Source organism: Puma concolor, chromosome A1 (assembly GCF_028749965.1).
Source record: "Puma concolor isolate L17-30 chromosome A1, mPumCon1.1.hap2, whole genome shotgun sequence".
NCBI classification, from domain to species: domain Eukaryota; kingdom Metazoa; phylum Chordata; class Mammalia; order Carnivora; family Felidae; genus Puma; species Puma concolor.
The window spans coordinates 58,981,588-59,003,013 of NC_141667.1; the positions used below are offsets into that span (position 1 = coordinate 58,981,588).

The 21,426-nt window shown below is 41.0% G+C and overlaps 1 protein-coding gene across 18 annotated transcripts in view; it reads left to right on the forward strand.

Annotated features, from left to right (window-relative positions):
• The window catches only part of TENM2 (teneurin transmembrane protein 2), a 1,151,751-nt gene that overhangs the window by 718,175 nt on the left and 412,150 nt on the right, over window positions 1-21,426 (forward strand). For 2 of the 18 annotated variants that reach the window (XM_086710959.1, XM_086711289.1), the window contains exons 1-2: window positions 4,417-4,747; window positions 5,283-5,365. The exons of 14 other annotated variants lie outside the window; for them this stretch is intronic. In XM_086710959.1, the coding sequence (XP_086567085.1) occupies window positions 5,350-5,365 (16 nt within the window). In that variant the 5' untranslated portion in view covers window positions 4,417-4,747; window positions 5,283-5,349. Of the gene's footprint in view, window positions 1-3,670; window positions 3,945-4,416; window positions 4,748-5,282; window positions 5,366-21,426 lie in introns of those variants that run through there. 2 more of the 18 variants (XM_086711151.1, XM_086711022.1) reach the window with 2 other exon arrangements.

Consider the following 21,426-nt stretch of genomic DNA (forward strand, 5'->3'; position numbering starts at 1 on the left):
AACAGGAATTGTTGTGCCAAGGTTATCTTCCCAGATCCGTAGTCCTAATGTCACAGGGCCTATGATACAGTCCTAATGACATGAGGAAAATACTCTCCTTCATGTTTCTCCTTATGTGTATTATGAAGGGTTTGGATTAAATGACCATGTAAGACCCATTAAAACCCTTTGAATCTACATTAGGGTAAATAATCCATTTTTATTTTGCCTTTGATGTATGGTGTTGCTAAAGCACTAGGGAAACCTTACCTTCACAGGTGACTGAGTCTGGAAAAGGACAATAAAGCCACATCATCATAAAGGATACCAGGAAAGTTTATATAGGATATCTCATTCTGGAGAGGTCCTGACACAGGGAACAGGGCCCACATTCTACCCCATCCCTGTTCTCCATGTTTGGACTCTGTACCAGAATCGTTGTTGCCTTCTTGCCCATGCACATACTTGGAATGTTGTAGAATAAACCAACTTTCTGAATCAGTTTCTGTACACAAGCAAAATGTTGTAAGTCCTATCCCTAAATAGCTTAACTATAACCTCAAAGAATACAATGACTGCTTTTCTTTTGCTTCACTTAAGTTACTCAGATGAGGCTTATATAGTTTCTGAATCTTTTCTGCCACTTTAACTTCTTAAACCACCAATTTGAAGATAGCCTTAAACAAGTGTTCTGCCTTATGGAAACAGGAAGTAGGTGCCCCAGGCAGTTCCTTGTGTTATTCTGGAAGCAATGAGAGTTTGTCAATTCTGCCAACAAGACACACGTAGACCTCTTAGGTAGTCTCAGCAGTACATATTTAGGGATATTCATCATTAGTAATTGAGTTTGAGCTTCCACAGGAGGAAAAAAACAAAAACAGATTTTAAAGATCACCAAGAGTACCTCCATATTATTTACGGAGACCAAGAAAAGCATGTGTCCTAAAACTAGCATTCTAACCCCACACATTATAAAAGTACAAATGACTCAGCAAAGTCAGAGTTAACACTCAGATGAAGTATACCTCGTTTGAGGGGAAATGTTCAACTTAACACTGGTTATTTTAGTATCTACCATGGAAGGAAAAATAAGAGAAATGTTAAGCTAATGAAGCAAAAGCATGACTTACATTAGAAACCAATTAGCTGTGGTGATCTGTGCAGCGAATAAAGCCCAGCCATGTTACAACTTGATTTGGCTGATGTGTTTCAGAAGGACTCATAATTCATGTTTCAACTAGAAAAATAGCTTCAGCATATGATGCAACATACTGCATTTTTTGTTCAGGTGGTTTGACAGAAAGCAAAAGTTCTTTGAAACTCTGTGAAAGGATCTCAATGTCTGTGCAGTCCAGCTGTTCATCAGATATAGTCACAATGCATGTGGGTATTTTTTAGCAGTGAAATGTGGTAGCCCCTATTTATTTTGAAGATGTATCATTTTGGTAGCTCTTGTTTTTATAAGCAAGAAGTGATTGTTACTTAAAAACAACTGCATGTTCAAGACCTCTTGAGATTGTTTATATAGAAGGAAGACATATTTACTAACTATATCGTTAGAGAAGAGATACATGGGCAAAATTCCGTATTTTTCGAAGACATTAATAACCTATGTAGCCTTTATAAATTATGAAGTTTAAAGAACTTTTTTTCTCATTTGAAAGATTTAGAAACTTGTAGCAAAACCCTCAGATAGTAAAATGGCTTAGCAAGATTTGTGGAACCTAATTTATTGAAAAACTTAAAATTTTAAGTAATCTCTTTCTGGAGAAAAAAACATCATGAAGTGTTGGTCCTGTATGTACATTATTAAAGCAAAATACTAAACTGAGATGAAACCAACATGTTGGATGGTGAAATAGAAACTGGCCGTGAGTTCCACTGGTTTTATCTTTAGCCTTGTGTGGGGATGAGGGAGCATTTGAAAGGTAGTCAGGCCTCTGCTTTCCAGCAAAGCTGTACTAGGTGACATGAAATTGAGGAAGTAACTTAATGTCTTTGGTCCTCCTTCTCCTTTTGCATTAAGATGCTAGTTTTCTATTAGATTAGAGTCTGTCAACCTCTGTTCCTAGTAGTGTGAGGGGGATGGAGGCATGTAAATAAGTGGACAGAGGTTTCTGGAGGATGGGACTTCAGGCCACTTTTTTTTTCTCCATCTTGAGTAGAGCAACTTTCTTCTGGATATCAAGATTCTGAAATATGTTTAGTTTACAGTTTAATCAACAGAAAAGGGTTCAGTTGATTTTTTAAATGTTGGAATTCCCTTAAAAAATAAATCCCCTCTTAATACTCTGTTTTTATATCCTCATTAGTTTTTATTGACCTCTGTCATGGGGCAACTACTGTGAACACATTTATTGGAGGCAAATGATAGTGATGAGTACGGCGTTTTGCACACAGATTGTCAGTAATGCTCTGATTACTCCGGGACCACTTTGAGATGGGGCTCAGGCATCTGTGAACCAGTCAGTGTAAGTTTTGTGCCTTTTAATTGATAACCTTTTGAAAATGCATAATAACCAAGGCTAATTCTCAGGTCACAGGATGCCAGGCACTGAATTAACTACCTTATATTTCAGACTGAATCCTCAAAATCTTAGAAGTGAGTCTCATTATCTATAGTTTCCAGTTAAGAAAATTGAGGCTCAGGGAGGCTGAACAGTGTGTACCAGTCCACAGGTGAACAGATGACTGGCAGAACCTGAGGCTTTTCCCACCTTGCAGCTCTGGAGGGCCACAGGAGGGGTCCCCAGGGGATCCTTACTAAGATTTCTAGTCTGAGGTCAGCCTCTAAGTTGATTATTGCTTCGTTATTAGAGGAATAAATGATAATATTGAATCATCTTCCTCCCAAGGAATCATCTCTGTTCTTGGCACTCTAGTTAGCTGCTTCTGAGTCCTTTCCAGGAAAAATTACAATGTGCATTGGATTCCTTAGTGGCAAGAATGAGTGGAACCACCTAAGCTGAGAGCACACTTGTACCCACATGTGGCCAGGGCCTCCTTAAGGGCCAGTGGACTAGATGACCCAGGATTTGGGGTCTCAGGAGCCAATACTACAGCTTGAAATCCTCCAACAGGGCAATTTGTATCTGCTTTTCCATTCATCAGATCTTTGGGTGCCTCGGCTGGTGAATGATTGTGTGTGTGTGTGTGTGTGTATGTGTGTGTTCTATTATGCTACCTATCATCTGTTTATTGCTGAGGGATGTTCTCCTTCACATACTGGAGCAAATATCCCATTTCTTCCTTTGCTGTGTATCAAAGGGTGTATTTGCCCCCTTTGGGCTCTATTCCACTGACCTACACTGTGTTCTCTACCATACTTTCCATCTCAGACACCAATTTTCCATCCAAGTTGTCTGAATTGGGATGGACTAAGCCATTGGAAGTGGCCATCACTTTAAAAAAAAAAACTGGCAAACATAGGAGTGCACATTCAAAGGACACCTTTGGAGAGAAGCAGGTTGCTTTTCTGTGTTCTTGGATGAGACAACTGACTTTGCCCAAGCTGACTTCTTGCCTAGATAAACTGACTTCACTGTGAGGTCCTGCCAAAGGTTGTTTCATTAAGCGGTGCCTGGGGCTTTCACAAAGTGAAGTCACCTCTGCCTGCCAAGCAGGGACTTTGTAGCTAGACAACAGGGGAATTGCATAGCCTTCTCACTACTCCTACAGAGGAGGAAGCTCCTGTCCTCATCCTTCCTTTGCTGTGCCAGCATACCGTTCTCCCTGCCTGTGGCTAATATGCCCAGCTCATAATGTGTTGTCGAGCTACTGACAAGAAGGGAAATGGTGGACTGCAACTTGGAGAATTGTTCATTTTGCTGAAGAGGAGACGTGGGGACAGAGTCATTGCTCTACTTGGTGAAATCAGTGGTCTTCCCATCTAGTGCTCTGACTTGGATGGGGCACCAAGGAGCATTTGTTGGGTGAGCGTGATTGCTCTACATCCAGCCTGAAAGGTTAGTCATGTTGCCAAATGTGCCTTACTTCCCTTAACAGCCCATTCTAAATCAATCTTCCATGAACTCATCAGAATGTTGTTTTTTTTTTTTTTTTTTTTTTTTTTTTTTTTTTTTGGAGTGTCACAGCTTGGCTGCTTCCATATCAGCACCTCCAACCCAGGGCAGTCACTTGCAGGGCATGCCCCAAACTATTCTCAGAGCTTCCCTCCCTGGAGTGTCATCTGCTCACTCCAGGGAAAGTGTCCTTTCCCCCCTGGCTCATTTGCCATCATGGCCATATTTCAATGCTCTCTTGGTTCCTAATAGATGAGTTGGGACACGCATCAAAGTGCTTCTGTTTCCTCTGAAAGAGGTTGAATCTGGGAAGGGGGGGGGGGATATATGTGGGAATGGTTTAATTGTATCCATGAGGATTCTTAGTAATCAGGATGCCAGTGTGTGTTTTCCAGAGCCTAGAGCTGACATAAATAATGTAGCGTACCTCGCTTTGTGCAGGCTTGCTGAGGAATGCTGATGGAGAAAAAGCCAAACTGGGATCTGAAGCTCCCGGCTCCCGGCACAGCCTTTAAAATCTTTTTATTGAGTAGCCGTTTTGAAACAGCAGCCAGGGCCTTGGCGGGCTGTGTGTGCTAGGAGATTGTGGATGAAGGAGTAACTTTGGAGGAAGCTGCTTCACTTGGTTTTTGGAGAATGAGAATCTAGTGCAGCTCGGGTGGCTCCAGCTAACGATTGGTTAATTTCATTTTGCCTTCCTAATCCCAGAAGGAATAGGACAGCTCCGGCAAGGCCCTGAGAGCCGGGTAAGTGTGCAGCTGTTGCTAACAAGATATGACTGGCCCCTCAAACATTGTTAAAAGCATCTTGCTAGCCTTTTAGAGCCTCTTGCCTTAATGGTAAGAGCCAAATGAGCTTTGCGGGACAGCTAACCCCAAATGAAGTCCTGCAGCTTAAGCTCATTTAAAGGCGAAGTATGCACTGGGGAGAACAAGAGGGACCACAAATGCCACAGTTCATTTGCAGGGAGGAAACAAATGTGTCTTTACGTGGGATTTTTACAGGAGGTCTGCCAAGCCAAATTTCCAATGGAAGTCTCTTCCAGAGTTTGATTTAAAGTGTAACTCAAGCCTTGTCTGGGGCACAGACGATACAAGTGAAGGAAAAGATGGCTGGGGGAGGGAACCAAAAGGGTCTTAGAAATAATCTTCTGTTGTTCATGCTAGGGGACAGGTTCTGGGCACTCAGTGAAAAAGACAGCTATTCCTTGCTTTTATACTCTGGTGATTTAGAGAAGGACCTCAGGGAACATTTGTTTTTTTGTTTTTCCTTTTGATTAAGGCATTTGGGGTCTAGAAAAGAAGATTAAAGCAGGATCAGTTTAATTTATTTAGTCTGCCTCACAGACATGAAGCTTCAGAATGGTAAGTATCAATTATGTTCCTATGGGTTGGGGACTAGCTGGGAGAAGGGTTCTCAAGCAGGCGTTCTAAGCAAGGACCTGTTAGCAAATCCAGGCTGTTTGATAGTTTTGGGCTAGTGACAAGAACCTATGTGTTGACACAGAAAGAGTATTGATGACTGGAAGGGTCTGTGCAGCTTACCCCTTAAGGGATGGTTCTTTCTGCTGTGGCTGGTGTGACAATTAGGGGGACTTCATTTGGATGCCTTATTCACCCACTTAAATCACAAGAAAAATGTAAAAATATTCAGGCACTTTCATCATGGAGCACATGCATTTTTTTGTCCCTTTTAGGTGGCTACATAATAGTGTTGACTTTGTTCTCCATTTAAAAAAGTATCATCTTAATGCCTTTTATAAAATTACACTTGGAAATTCTGTCTGTCGTATGATCCTCTGGATGTGATACTAAGAACTCTAGAACTTTTAACTATCTGGCTGGACTGGTGAAAAAGAAGCACTTTATTTTATTTTATTTTATTTTATTTTATTTTATTTTATTTTATTTTATTTTATTTTATTTTATTTTATTTTATTTTATTTTATTTTACTGTTTGTCTCCACTCCATTTCATCATCTCCCTACAGTGCCCAGGTTTTGTTTACCTGCTGCTTTGAAGGGTTTCATCAAAACCTGTATTCAGCAGTCACTAGAGCCCAGCATCCTTCTCTCTGTTTATGCAAATACTCTCCCAGACCTGAATTGTTTTGCCTTGTTTTCCTGGTCAATTTCTATTGTCACAGATAAGGAAAAGGGGATTGAGATTTCTTTAGTGCAAGGATCTATATCAACAGTTGTCTAGCAATCCTTTCATTCTTCGGGCAATAGCATGCCCATCTGTGAAATGGGCTTGAGACCCAATTGAAAATGCTAAACCTCTGCTCTCTGGAAGCTTCTCAGTCATGGTTGCAAATGCTTGAAAAAAGTTATAATAGACAATTAGCTACAGTGTCGTCTGCCAGCTGTTTTCTGTAGGACTGAGTTTAGAAATAATTTAAGTGCCCCTCCAAAACGGGTTGCCTGTTAGTTTTTATTTATAAGTGCATTAGAAAAAAGTACATTTTAACTGAGAGAGAGATAAAATGCTTCTAATAAACAAAACTCAGTTTTTATAACCTAAGAAGTGACCTGGAGGAATGTGAGGAATTGATAGAAGGCTGTGGTTCTCGGGTGCAAAGTCACGGCTTCATGTTTAATTTAACAAAACATTAAACATTTCATGTTTAATTTAATGAAACATTAGAGCACTAGGATTTGTCACCTTCATGACAGAATGTCAGAAGTGTGGGATAGTTTCAGAATATATGTTCTTTCTGCAGAATTCACATATGACACTGGAAATGTTTCACAACCGAGGATGTAGACTTTTTTCTAGGGGTCTTTTTTCCCTCTGATAAAAGCAGGAGAAGCAAAAAGCAAGTAAAACAACAAAAACAACAGCACATTAGGCATGCACTACTAGTCTAGCTAATTTTAGGGGGACTATTATCAGGCATTTAGGCAAATCTATTAACATTTAGCATCAGCACAAACGGAATTGCATTTCTACTTTTTGTGCTTCTGACAAAATAAGCACCAGGATCTTCAGGACAAGAAAAGAATGGATGTTGGAACCATGTGTTGTGTGGTCAACTTGATTAAACCCATTTGAATTTTTTAATGAACTATTTAAGAAAGTGGGGTGAGATATTTGGAAAATTTTAAGTAAAACTATCAGTGTGACAAAGATCATTACCACTGAGGAGGAGAAGCCTGCATCGCTCGCCAGGTTTTTTTCTTAGACTGGAAAATGTGGTTGGATATTGTGCAATAGTGCTACTTTGCTTTTGGCTTGTGATGGAAAATTTTCCCTTTTTGTATTTCACAGTGCTGAAATATAGATATGCTCGACCTCTCTGTCCATATTTGGCAGATTGGTGGGACTCTTTTTTCATCTGATGCTTAAAATGTTCAGATCTTTTTGACAGGAAATAAGAAATTATGTTTGAGCAATGCAGGTGATTGCCAATTCATTAAACGTATACATATGTGGACACATGCATTTATAGACACACACACAAAATACACAGGCAAACAAAAGTTCCCCAGATTCGGCCTCGATTCATTTGAACTATCTCCTGCACCATCTCTGGAATGCTGTATGAAACACAACATAGTATTTTGTGATGGCAGGCGTGCAAATACCTTTCTGTGTTATTATATACTCAGTCTGAATGTGCAGCTTCCTCGTGTGCCTTGAAGTGGCTGAGACCAGATGCTTCAGAGAGAGAGATGTCATATTAATGCAATTCAGAGGAGCATATGGCAAGAGAAAAATCGTTATGACAGTTACTGACCTGAAGAGCAAGTAGCTTTTTTAACCTTTAAAAAAAATTGTTTTAACTCAATCCTAAGTAGCAGCTGATACTTTATTTAGTTGAATATTTTTTAACTCTCCTATAGGTTGCATTCTGGAGTGGGGGGGGTGGTGCAAAAGAGTGGCCTGGACTTCTAGAGAGCCCTATTTTCTTTGGTGGAGGTGGGGGGTGGAGAATCATCCTGCTGTCTCTGTGACCCCTCTCTAACCACCAACCTGACCTGTGGGTGGCTCAGAAATGATGGAGGTTGACAATCAACTCTCTTAATTTCAAAAGGCTTCTCTGGAGCACCCCCTCTATGTGTCTGGCACTCTGACAGGCCCTGGAAGAAAAAGCAAATGAGACATGGTTCTCATCTTGAAGGAGCCCTGTCTAATGGGGAACTTCTGCTAACAAAAATGTGTAAAGCATAGTCTTGGGTGCTGTGGGGACTGAGGAAGGAAAACCTGTCCATAGCTGCAGGTACCAGGTGGGTGCTGAGGAATGGGCAGCTAGTCTCAGACAGCAGGTCAGGAAAGGCTTCATTGAGGCTTTTGGTCAAAAGAGGAACCTGGAAGTTTCCCCTGGAAGACAGAGCACAGAGCCTTCTGGACCCAGAAAAATGGTTGACAGATCAGGGAACTTGAGGTGCTGAGTCCAGGAAGGCTAGTTCACAAGGAAGGCAAAGGATTATACTAGAATGATTAACACAGCCTCCACAGTGAATGGCTTTCCATACTTTCAATCTGCACCACCCTATCAGAAGTCTAAGGCAGCCAGGCAATTCATGGCTAAATGGATGGCAAGGGTCAGGCATCGGAAAAAAAAAAAAAAACCACAACAACAACAAAAAAAACAGGGCATGGGTTTATGTGAGAGCTCCAATTTCCATGTCTAATTCGACTTAGAGAAAACATTGTGCTGGCTGCCACTGTGTGGACCAAACAATTAGTATATGTGCTGCCAAAGCGAGCACAGGACCAAACAATTAAATGTGAAGGTCCCAGATGGAGCCTGGGGGCTGCTAGCTTGCAACCTTTGCAAATGGATAGCAGGTCCCTGTAAAGGGATTTCTTCCTCTGGCTAACTTCAAATCAGAAAAGATTTTGGAGGAGCTTTTACATAAGCATGGACTGTCTTTGGAGAGAAAATTTCCCCCAAATTTTCTAATTTTCAAGTACCCTCACTTGAAAATCTGCTTTTGGGAAGAGGTATTAAATACACACATATCCAGATGTAAACAAATGTGTGTGTGTGTGTGTGTGTGTGTGTGTGTGTGTGTGTGTGTGTGTGTGTTTATACAATGGTGGGTGTGTTTGGATTCTTTCATATAGTCACAGCTTCTGGAGGTAGAAGCAGAAATGCAGGTTGAAACACCGACTCAGTAAAGACACACAATTAGTCTGTCACAGCTAATGAATGCCTTTTTGCCTAGCCAATGCAGTACATGATTTGGGGGTCTTTTTTCCTTGCTCTTAACTTTTTAATTTCCTCACCAGTCATTTAACGGTCTACCCTATAGTAACAGCAGATATGCTTTCCCTTCTCTTTGAAAGCCCTACGGAGTTCCACAGGCATACCTTTGGAGAACACAGACTCCACTTAGTGTTGACTTGGGATGGTGGAAGGGAGCCTGGCAATAACCTTTTAGACCTTCTTTGCTCTGCCACCACTTACCTCTCACCTAGTCCTAGGTCAGGAAGGGCTGCTGCTACACCAGAGCAGTCTGTGGGCAACACCTCCCAGGAAAGATTTGTCAGAGGGATCCACCCCTTCCTGCGGGCTCTGCCCTCCTGAATTGTCAGCATTTCCTTGTGAGTTAAGCTCCAGGCAGGCAGTGGGAACCCTGGGATTGGGCCCTGACTGTCTCACCACTTTTGAGTAAGATTGCCAGGCATTTTCCATTTGCTGAAGTGACTGAGCTCACTGCCCTAACTTATCTGTCTGAAGATGCTAATATTTCTCAACTCTGTGGGAATATTTTTTTAATTTTTCTGTTTATTTATCTTGAGAGAGATAGAGACAGCGTGAGCAGGGGAGGGGCAGAGAGAGAGTGGGGGAGAGAGGGAATCCCAAACAGGCTCTAGGCAGCCAGTGCAGAGCCAGATGCAGGGCTCGAACTCATGAAACTGGGAGATCATGACTTGAGCTGAAAGGAAGAGTCAGTGCTCAAGCGACTGAGCCACCCAGGCACCCCCGTGGGAATAATGTTAATGTGGACAAAGAAAAAAAATTGTGGCCAAGATATCTACTTAAACCCCTGTTCCACAAACCAGCCACAACTTCTGTGTGCCTGGGGGGCTCCTGTGCTGAGGCTCACCTTTACTTTGTGAGGCTGCCCCAGAGCTCTCAGGTCTGATGGTCTAACAGTCCAGCAAACCTAGTGCTGTTCCTTTCTCTCCACACGGATCAAGTTGCAGGGTCTCAGCCCCTTTCCCTCAGGATGTGAAGACAACAAATCACAAACTAGCAAATGAAATCACCCACCCAAAAGCTCTATGCCAAGCAGACTCCCCTGAATGTTGGAGAAAGAGTTTCATATGCCAGCAGTAAAAAGAACTTGAAATGTCTGATGGTCTCTTTATTTCTTACACAGTCTCTGCTGTTCAAGGAAGCAAAGTCAGTAAAGATCTATCCACTTGGGGCCCCAGATCCCTGCCAAGTTCCCTGCTGAATCTTTCTCTTCCAAACCAGCCAGAAATTCAAGTGTTTCTCTCATTGTATTTATGCAGAGCAGTTCAGCCCTCTCCACCTCTGCCCCCAAAGCCAGTGCCTTTGTGAGCATGCTGGTGGACAGAAGCCAATATATTCTTTGATTCTGTCCCAACACACTCTGCTGAAGGAAGACAATCATATAGAGATTGATTTCCCTACAGATACAAGTAATACTATTTCCCACCACCAACCTTCAAGCCAGAAGGGAAAAGTTGTTAGGTTTTTGTTTTAAATAAGAGTGTTTCTGACACCTAATACTGTATGATGTATTTCATTATTCTTCTCAATGTCCTTCCTTACATGGATGATTACTTGAATTACTGATTGATCAATTATAGAGGCACTGTGGCCAAAAGGTAAGAGCACAGACTTGGGCACCCTGCCACTTACTAGCTGTGTGACTCTGAGTGAGTTACTTAGGTTCTCTGAACTCCAGGTAAATGAGAAATCACCGTAGTACCTCCCTGACAGGGTGGTTATGTGGTTACATAATACATGGGAGAGTCCTTATCTTAGAACCTGGCACATGCAATTTGTTCTTTCCTTTGTTTTCAACTTGATCATTTCATTTCCTTGGTCCAAATTTCATGATAGGGTTTTTCCTTCTGTTTCCAAAATGATTTCAGTTGGGGTTGTTGGGGTACCAGGGTTGTGGCAGAGGCCAGAGCATGCCTCACCCCACCAGGGGGAAATTGGCACACAATTATTGACCCTCCCCTTCCATCCTGAACCCAGAAGGGGGCATTCCTGCTCTCTGCCGCGAGGCTGGTTTTGGGGTTAGTGTATGTTTGTCTGAAGTACTGTCCTACTGATCTTTAATCAGAGTGCTAACAAACCCCAGTGGTTCAGAGTAACTGGAATTAGCCAAACTTTTTTTTTTTCCCAAGGGCAGTATTACTAGAAACACAAACAGAAATATCTCATTCATCTTCAGTGGCAGAGAATCCAATTGTTCCGCCTTGGTTTGAGTCCTCCACAATTATTGCAACTAAATTTTAATCAACAGTTTTGGTAACAATATTGAATTTAAAAGTGCCTAGCTACTAGTTAGAGCATGGCTTAGCTCGTACACGGGCACATCAGTCATTCTGTGGTGATTAACATCTATTCAGAACAGAGAATGTATTATGGGTACTAAATTATCATAGGAATTAATGCAGTCTTTTTAAAGGGCTTAAAATATGTTAATAAATACAATATTCCAACACCTGCAGCTCAAGGAACCTAAGCCATTAAATTATATTTATTATTACAGGGATCTAGGTGGGGGGAAAATAGTTTAATGAGCATGAATGAAACAGGGGTTCTTTATTTAAAACTTCTTACCTAAAGAAACTGTTCCCTTTGAGGAACTCTATTATAGAATCATCTGCTATACAAAAAGTTAATCAGACACAATAATTTTTTAACTTTGAAGAATGAACTTCAGGTTTTCCCTGGGAACATGACAAAACTCTCTACTCTCTTCCCATTGAACTCGGGATTCAACTTCCCCCTTCCCTGATGCTTCTCCACCTTCTCACTGATGCTCCACCCAAGGGCCACACCCTACCCAGCTCTTTTCCACCTCAGGGTCTTAGCACATGCTTTTACCTGTCCATGATACTTATTTTGCAACAACCCATTGGTACATTGCCTGGTTTTGTCCTAAACAAATTTTAATTATTAGCTAATTTAATCCTTGTAGCAACCTAATGGACTAGGTCCCATTATCATCCCCATTTTACCAATGGGGAAAAAAGTCAGAGATTAAGTGCCTTGCCCTAGGCCTTGCTGATCTGAGGTGATCCTCTCTTCACCACAAAGTTCTGCCTCTTGAAGGGTCAGCTACCACCATCTCTCAGATCTCAGCTAAATTGCTGGCCCTGACACCTTTATCTAAAATCTTCCCCACATCCTTTTTTCTCTTTCATTGTCCAGGTAACCCTTTGTGTTTTAGCCCAATTTGAAACAATTGTACGTCTATGTATTTTTAGTTGTCGTTTCCCTTCTCTGTCACTGCTATCATGTCCATGAAGGCAGCAACCACTTTTGTTTGATGCTCTACCCTCAGCCATATTAAAGTAACTGACATTTAATAAATACTGAATAGGGGCGCCTGGGTGGCGCGGTCGGTTAAGCGTCCGACTTCAGCCAGGTCACGATCTCGCAGTCCGTGAGTTCGAGCCCCGCATCGGGCTCTGGGCTGATGGCTCAGAGCCTGGAGCCTGTTTCCGATTCTGTGTCTCCCTCTCTCTCTGCCCCTCCCCCGTTCATGCTCTGTCTCTCTCTGTCCCAAAAATAAATAAAAAACGTTGAAAAAAATTTAAAAAAATAAATAAATAAAGACTGGATAAATACTTGTTTAATGGGTCCTTGAACTCCTATGCTCACCATTGACTGTCTGTAGCCAGAACAAATTACATTTTTCATCTCTCTGGATAGACAGATGAAAAATATCTTCTTTTTTTAATTTTCAAAGAGTGGGGCTCTTTTGTGTATTTTTAAGTCAATTGATTTAAAAAATGGCATTGTAGCATAATAATTTCTATATTAAATCTGGGTCCTTGTACATAAAATGTTCGGAAATTAGGATCCAGTGTAACTCATACCAAACAAGTAAAGACTCCAAGAACCTTGGAGTAGAAGCCACTTGGTCAAAGTAGGGGAGCTGGTTAAGACAGTGTTGAAGAGCATGCCTGAGTGCTCTCAGCACATGGTCCAGTGTTGTTTCTGCCCCTCTGCCTTGCTCATTCAGTCACCGAGGCTGACAGCATCAAAAGAAAGCTATCAAAAGCAGAGGAGCTTTTTCAGACTGACTTTTGCTGCTGCTAAGAACATTGTGCTTGGCAGGTTGGGAGCAGTAGATTGAAGCTCTCTTACTTTTTTAAATCTTGGGGGTGTTTGAGGTGAAAATTAACTGTCTGAATATCCTTGTGGTGGAATGCATTGAAATACTATTTCCTGTTTCGAGGTGGAAGAAGGAAAATAAACAAACATATGTCGTGTGGAATTAAAAATGGAGGTCCCAGAACTACACATCATGCTCAGAGTGAGACACGAGCCTTAGAGAAACTGCCTTATTTTCCTGGTTTGCCAGCTTGCTGATGATATGCTCTGACTACTAAAATCCCCAACACCATGGTTCTTTACCACTTATGAGCCATGGGCCACATTGAGAATCTGATTAAAGTTTTGGACTGTATGCCCAGAGAAAAAGAATATATACAAACGTGAAACATTTTACAGATTATTTCAGGGAGTTTATGGACATTAGTTTGTCCATTTCATAAATCTCTATAGGCCCATGGATTCTAGTTTAAGAAGCCCTGGTAACATATGATATTAGTTAATTGTAGTCGTAGTAGTAAGTTCTTACTATATCAGACACCTGGCTACCTTTGCGCGCGTGTGTGTGTGTGTGTGTGTGTGTGTGTGTGTGAATCGTTTTTACTTAATCCTCCGTTATTACAACTATTCCCATTTTATAGTGAGGATACTGAGGCTTAGAAAAGTTAAGAAACCAGAAAGTATTAGAGCCTGGATTAGAACCTAGCTGATCTGATATCAGAGTGACACAAAGGCAGGTAGAGCAAGTTTGCATACAGTAGACCTTCACAGCTTAGCTGTAATGCCATGATAAATCTCATAGTAGAAAATAAAGGGTAAGCAAGACATCTTCAGAGTGTCACTCATAGCTACAAAGGGCTAGGGACTCCACCTGTAGGTCTTTGAACTCCTTGTGGAGATCTTATTGGAATGGTTTCAGGATATCTCCTTTTTCCAAGAACTGCCCTCTTTCCTCCTACATAGTGAGGAAATTCCAAGGAGTTTGACATCCTTAACCCATTGGGCTGTTCTTGTGGTTTTTATTATAGCCTGTATTCTGTTTATTTTCAGTTTGAGAATGTCTGTTGTCAAATGGGCAGATGGGTCCTGTCTGAACGTGAAACCCTTATAGGAATATTCAGAACCAACTGAATTATTAGCACACTTTATAAGAGGCGATTAGTGTGAGGTGTGTTCAGGTATTTCCCGCTTTCCCCAAGAGAGTGAATAGTGAACCGATTACAAGTTGCTTAAGAATGAGGGCACCTGGGTGGCACCATCAGTTATGTGTCCAACTTCAGCTCAGGTCATGATACCACAATTCACTAGTTCGAGCCCCGCATCGGGCTCTGTGCTAACATCTGGAAGCCTGGAGCTTGCTTTGGATTCTGTGTCTCCCTCTGTCTCTGCCCCTCCCCCACTCACCCTCTGCCTCTCTTTCACAAATAAATAACCATTAATTTTTTTTTTAAGAAGCTTGAGAATGATCCTTTGACCATTTTTTCCTTTGTTTTTTAAAGGAAAGGCATACTGAGTTAGAGTTAAGAACTTTAATGGATTTATACACCTCTAAGTGTTTCTTCTTCATTGTGATTTTCTAGTCTTTTTATCTTATAATTAATTTCCTAAGTACCTGCTTTGGCCCAGGCCCCTGGCTGGACACTGAGAATAAAAAAGTGAATCAGATAAAGCCTCTAGCCTCAAGTAGCTTACAGTCTAGTAGGAGAGCAGGATATGTGAACAAATCAGGGTGAGTGTTGTGGTGCATAGTATGCAAACAAAGGAGAGAGTGGTAAGCTCATGTTTAAAAGATTATGGCTAACTGCAAGGACAGACTTTGAGAACCAGCTAAGTATGGACAGTGTATTCTGTAGGGGCGCCTTGGTGTCTCCGTCGGTTAAGCCTCAGACTCTTGGTTTAGGCTCAGGTGATGATCTCAAAGTTGGTGAGATTGAGCCCCAGGTCAGGCTCTGTGCTGACAACTCAAAGCCTACTTGGCACTCTCTCTCTCTCTCCCTCTTTCTGCCCCTCCCCTCCCAAAAAATAAACTTAAAAAAAAAAGTATATTCTGTAGAACAAAGATTCTCAAACTTCACTGGGTGTCAGAATCCTCCAGAGGGCTTGTTCAAACACATCGTTGGGCCCTAACCCAAATTTCTAATTTAGTGTGTCTGGGGTGGGTCCCCAGTTTGCATTTCTAACAAGTTTTCAGACAGTGGTCATGCTGCCAGTCCAGGGAACACACTTTGAGCACACTCTTCTAGCCCTTCCAGAAGAAAGACTATAGAAAAAAAACCTCTTTTTGGTTTTAGGTTTACATCCTCTTAATTGGAATATGTTTCACTTCTCTCTCTCTCTCTCTCTCTCTCTCTCTCTCTCTCTCTCTCTGTGTGTGTGTGTGTGTGTGTGTGTGTTGTGATTTTCCTTATGAACATGTGTGTTTTGATATCTCCTTTGAAATTTGAGCTCTGTAACGTTCTATAAGCTTTCCTCTTTTTCTTTTTTTTTTTTTCAAAGTCTGACTTTGACTTTTTATAGGCAGGATACTAAGAAAAATGATAGGCCACTTCTAGAATTAAGAGTCTTATAAGTTCTTTTGGATGTGAGTCTGTGGGTCTGTGAGTGTGCCTTTATTCTGAAGCCAATCTTGCACTGTGGTCAGCATTGTTACTCACAAGATATCCTTGACCTGTGGCTGGACAATTATATTAACAAGGTGGTCAAAATTCAGATATACTCTTAAATACCCGTAGGTGATCTCAGATCCCAGAGAACCTAAATTATGTTCCCAGAAGAGTGAAGAGAGGGTCAGGAGAGAAGGGGGCACTCAGGAAAGCCTAAAACAGTGACAATGTTACAGCCTCGTCATAAACAGAGTCACGTTTTTGGCTAAATGCAATGGAAAACATGAATTCATGTCAGAAAACAAGACCAAGTTCCTACATTAATGATTCTGTCTTTTTCTTTATTTTCTTGGTCCATTTTGCACAGGAAATAAGAACCTTGTGGACAGAAAGATCATCATTTGTCAATCCTTTTACAGCAATTTTCCCAGCGTTCTTTCAGCTCTAAATGCTTTTAGTATTTGTCAGTATCCTATAATAGCTTTAATGGGAGGAGGAACAACAGCAACGACAATAACAACTATTTGCTGCATAAGAATGAATCAAGTGCCTCTCCTTTCTGGACCACAGTGCAAATGATGGCTCTGTCCATATGTGAATTTCTACATGCAGCTGTGCGGTTATTGTTTGCACTTAGACCTTAAGTTGTCTGTAATTTTTATGTGTGTAGGAATGATGCCAATTGAGAGAGAGAATGGACCAAAAAAAAAATATTTAGCATCTCGGAGATGAGACAAGTCAATAAACAGCTTGATTACTAATTCATTCAGGAACACAAATAATGGCTTTCTAAACTGAAACGACCAAATCCAATAACTAACTGTTTGTCAGGGCTGTAATAATGGTATTTGTATCTCTTTTAATTGGCTTTAACCTTTCCCTTCATGTGTGCAGTATTAAAAATTTAAAGAGGAAAGTATTTAGAGGCATAGATTTACGGCACTGCGTGGATTCCATGCTTTTAATGAGGTCAGGACAATAAACCATCTGAGCAGGACCTGCTGCCCGATGATGAATTACCCCCTTTTACAATAGATAGACTAGAGTGAGTGTGTGGGCACACACGCATGCTCACAGGCTGGTCCGCGTAGATCAAATGATGCTCGGCTTTGCTCTTGAGCTAGCACAGGGTTTCCAGTCACAAGGAGCATCAAGAAATGTTCAAAATGCAGAGCTACCATATACCACATGAAAAAGTGAAAGTTGCAGAACAAAATGCACAATGTTCATGTACGATACGGATTCACATGTCTGTTTATGTACGTGTATAGATGTAAGGACAGAAGGAAGGAAGGAAAGAGCAAATGGGAAGGAAGGAAAGAGCAAAAGAGAAGTAAGGAAGAAAAAGGGAGGAAGAGAGGAAGAGAAACAGATAATCTGAAGGGAACACATGGTGGTGTGGTACAGACAAGTCGTGTGGTCTTATAGAACCGATTGTGCAATACCTTTGCCCAATTCCATCATATCCTTAGCTTGAATTTGTAGATGGGGAGAATAGTTTCTCCACAGAAATCAGCAAGTGCTGCAAACCAGAGCTTTTTGTTTCTGGATAACCATTGTTACGCTTCTACTGATGTACCACTGGACACATAAGAAACCATTCAGAATAGTTCCATCTAGAGAGTGGGTTTACTGGGAGGAATAGGTGAAGCATGAGGGTGGAGAATGAGAGAGAAGACTTCTCCCCTCTTTGCATGCATCTTTATTTGAAAAGTTCATTAAGCATTTATTACTTTCTAATACATTTAAACATTTGTTTTATCTTAATCTGCAAATATCATTGAAACTTTTTTAAAAATATAAAAATAGAATCAATCGCTTTTACCTTATAAATCAAGTGCAAAGCATTTGTAGAAGGAAAGTAAAAACAATTCAAACAAATGATAGAATATTTTAGTCAAAGGACTTTAGACTCAGCCAGAAGTATATCCTTCAATAGTGACAACTTTGTCCCTCTTATTAATCAAAAAGAATGCAGAAACACACACAAAAGGTTAACTAGATGAGTCCAGAAGAATGGAGTGTTTGCAATCAGATCGCATCCAGAAACAAATTCTAGTAAAGAAAGTCACAGTAGTGGGGCGCCTGGGTGGCGCAGTCGGTTAAGCGTCCGACTTCAGCCAGGTCACGATCTCGCGGTCCGTGAGTTCGAGCCCCGCGTCGGGCTCTGGGCTGATGGCTCAGAGCCTGGAGCCTGTTTCCGATTCTGTGTCTCCCTCTCTCTCTGCCCCTCCCCTGTTCATGCTCTGTCTCTCTCTGTCCCAAAAATAAATAAACGTTGAAAAAAAAATAAAAAAAAAAAAAAAGAAAGTCACAGTAGCATTTCCAAAGTTCTCTTTCAAAGCTCATCTCTTCCTATTGATTGGTTGACCCAAATATTATCAGTCTTTACCTAATCAGCAGCCTTGAGTTGACAGTGGGGAAATATTGCTAGTGAAGAGAAGAGTGTTCTACTTCAGATAACAGAGCTGCCATCTCACTGAAAACATACCATCCACGTGGGCCAGCAGTCTAGCACCAACTGAAGAAATGTTGACCCTTCATTTTTGCAGCTTTCAGATACCGAGGTCTCTAGTCATCCTCAGTAAGGGGGAGGGCAAAGAGACCTTGTGGTTTCTCCTTTCTAAATCCTTGTCATTATGTCAGTTGTTCAGTATCCATGACTGTCACCAACCCCAGGTAAAATTTTCTTAGGACCTGATTGCTCTTATTTCCTAGGATTCTTGCAGATGAAAGTCCATTCCTAGCAGCCCATACCTGACTGCTGATGACAACAAATACTTAATTGTATAAACATGTCTTCATTAGTGAACAAATATTTATATGCTAGGCGCTGAGTTAGGGATAGGGATGCAGTGGTAAACACATCAGACAAGGACCTTGCTTTCATGGAGCTGATGTCCCCGGAAGCAGAGGCAGATATGAATAGGTAAATTAGCAAAAACGTACCAGTGTGAGCAATGTTTGAAAAAACATGAAATAGGGTATGTGAGAGAGAGTACCAAGTGTTTTCCGTCTACCACTCTAGAGGTGTTGGAAGGGCAAACACCCGAGAAGTGAATGACACTATGATGTGAATGACAGCCAGAAGCCAACCATGTGTCGATCTTGTTACAAAATGTATGTTGGAAGGACTCTTTGTGGAGATTCTTCTGCTCCCACTGAGGGTTCACCCACTTGTAAGACCCAAGACCAAGAAGGACAGGTTATAGATACTTTGTATCTGTACTGGTAGCTATTTTCAAAGTAAACTAACTCATGCAGTTGACATTGCTCCAAATACTTTGTGAAAAAGTGTTCAAAATTGGGATCATTTATGTATGTGAAGCTGATTCTGGTCTTAAATATCCCTGAGATGTTCACTGGTCAGTGTAGTGGGTAGCATCATTTCCCTGAAAGAAAGAAAAATATAGCACAGTCATAGCTTAGCAGTCATAAACTGTGACATCCCACAGTTGTGTATGTCTGTACCATTTCAGCCAAGAAGCCATATGTTGGAGGGTAATGCATGTAGGCTTCAGATCAAGAAATATCTGGGTTCAAATGCTAGTACTGCCAGTTACTCAGTGTTACTCTGAGCACTCAGTGCCCTCAGCTGTAAGATTGGGTTATAAAAATGCCCCCTTCATAGGATAATGATGAAAAATTAAATAAGGTCATGTCTCTAAAGGTCCTGGGTCAGAGTAGCCTAGAGCTTCCTTTTAGAGAAGTTTCTGGAAATATTGCTGAACTGTGTCTCAGCACAGTGAGACTATGATTGCATGGGGACCAAAAGAGCTCATTCTTAGCTTTGCTTCCTTCTTTCTGTTGGATGCAGAACTACAATTTAGATCTTAAGGTTGTATTAAGTTTTCCTGATTGGGCAAGAAAATTGAGGACGCAGTTGTCATTTTTTCGGCGTGATCCGTAAGAGTAGACAAAACAGGCATTCTCTGCTGGTACCCAGCAAGAGAAAAATCCATGCCTTGAATCCTTGGGTTATTTAACAGTCCTTCCCTGACTCCTTTCTCCTTGTTTGTTCTTGTAGCCCTCTTTGGTTCTCTCTGAAGCACCAGAAATAAAGCTTAGAACCAACTGGTCAGAGTCCTTGAATCACATCCCATGAACAGTGCAATTTATACAGCACACTGCATTGCCTCAGAATAGAATTGTAAGGACATGCGTGAATGCTGACTGTATTCCTAGGGGTAATGGAAGCTGCATATGAATATAAAAATAAAAAAATCAAAAACCTTGGGAGAAAAACAAACACAACAGAAGCAGCAAGATAATGTTTTTATGTTTTCACCTTTAATTGACTAAAAATATCAATATGACATATTCCTTGGACAGTCTCCCCACCCCCTTCCCCCTTTTTAATGGGAGCAGGGAGGTGGTTGGGAGAAAGAATACTCCCTGAATTGATAAAACAGTGGTTACCCCTGGGAAGCTCAAAGTAGAGGGCTAGAAAGAGCTTTTTTTATTTTAAACCCATTTGCATTGTTTGATTTTGTTTCAAACCAGCCTGCACCACATTTTCAAATTGGGACTATACCTTTTAAAACAACTGAGGAGGGAGAGAGAGAAGAGTTACTTTCTACACAAGATAGCTACGTTGTTTTTAAGTAAGTTTTATTAACAAGTAACAATTACTTTTTTATGATACATTTAAGATAGTGAATTATGAATGACTGAAAATCCCCTCCAGCCTAATTGAGAACCATTATGTCTGGTAATTGCCACTGATTTCTGCAAACAGTCATTTTTCTCTGGCCTATTAACATAATTTGAATTTTTAATTGCCCTTCATAATTGTCTATTGGCGTTAACAAACAGTCCCTTTCACCAAAGGGTTTCAGACCAGCCCCTTCCCCTGTAGACACAGTGGAAACATCTAAGACTACTTGAGGACACTGTTAGGATTTTGTGGGCTTTCCAAATGAGGTGGCAGCTACTGTGACAAATGTGACATCTTTTTCAGGCCCCACCCAGCTGTGGGCTGACACACTTTCAGACTTCTGTATCATTGAGTTTGCCCACTCTGTTTTGAAGTTGCCTCACCAAAAAAGGAAGAGTGCCACACTTTAAACAATCTTAACCAGGACTTTTGTCAGAGCACCTTATCTATTGCACTGTGATAAGTGTGAACGTTCTGATAAAACAGAACATGCCTTACCATGTCCATTTCCTATAGGATTTGTGGGTGGGTGTAATTAACTTAGTGACATCAGAAAAGGGCAAGATTCCCAGTAAAGATATAGAAATAGATATAGATATCTAAATATGTATGTATCTTAATATATGTATAATTATACACACTACAAAGCACTCTGTGTTCACTTTTTTAAGTTGGATAAGTTCAGAAAGGAATTAAGAGAAAAACGTAAAGAAGAAAACTATAATCCTAGCAATAACTTACAGTATTTTTTGTGGAAGTGCATATATATGTATAATGGTATTTATATTTTCTCACATGCCTTAATATTCTTCTGAAATACTATTTGAAGGACTATATGCGGTTGAATGTATGGATTCACTACTGGTTATTTAAGCTTTCCACC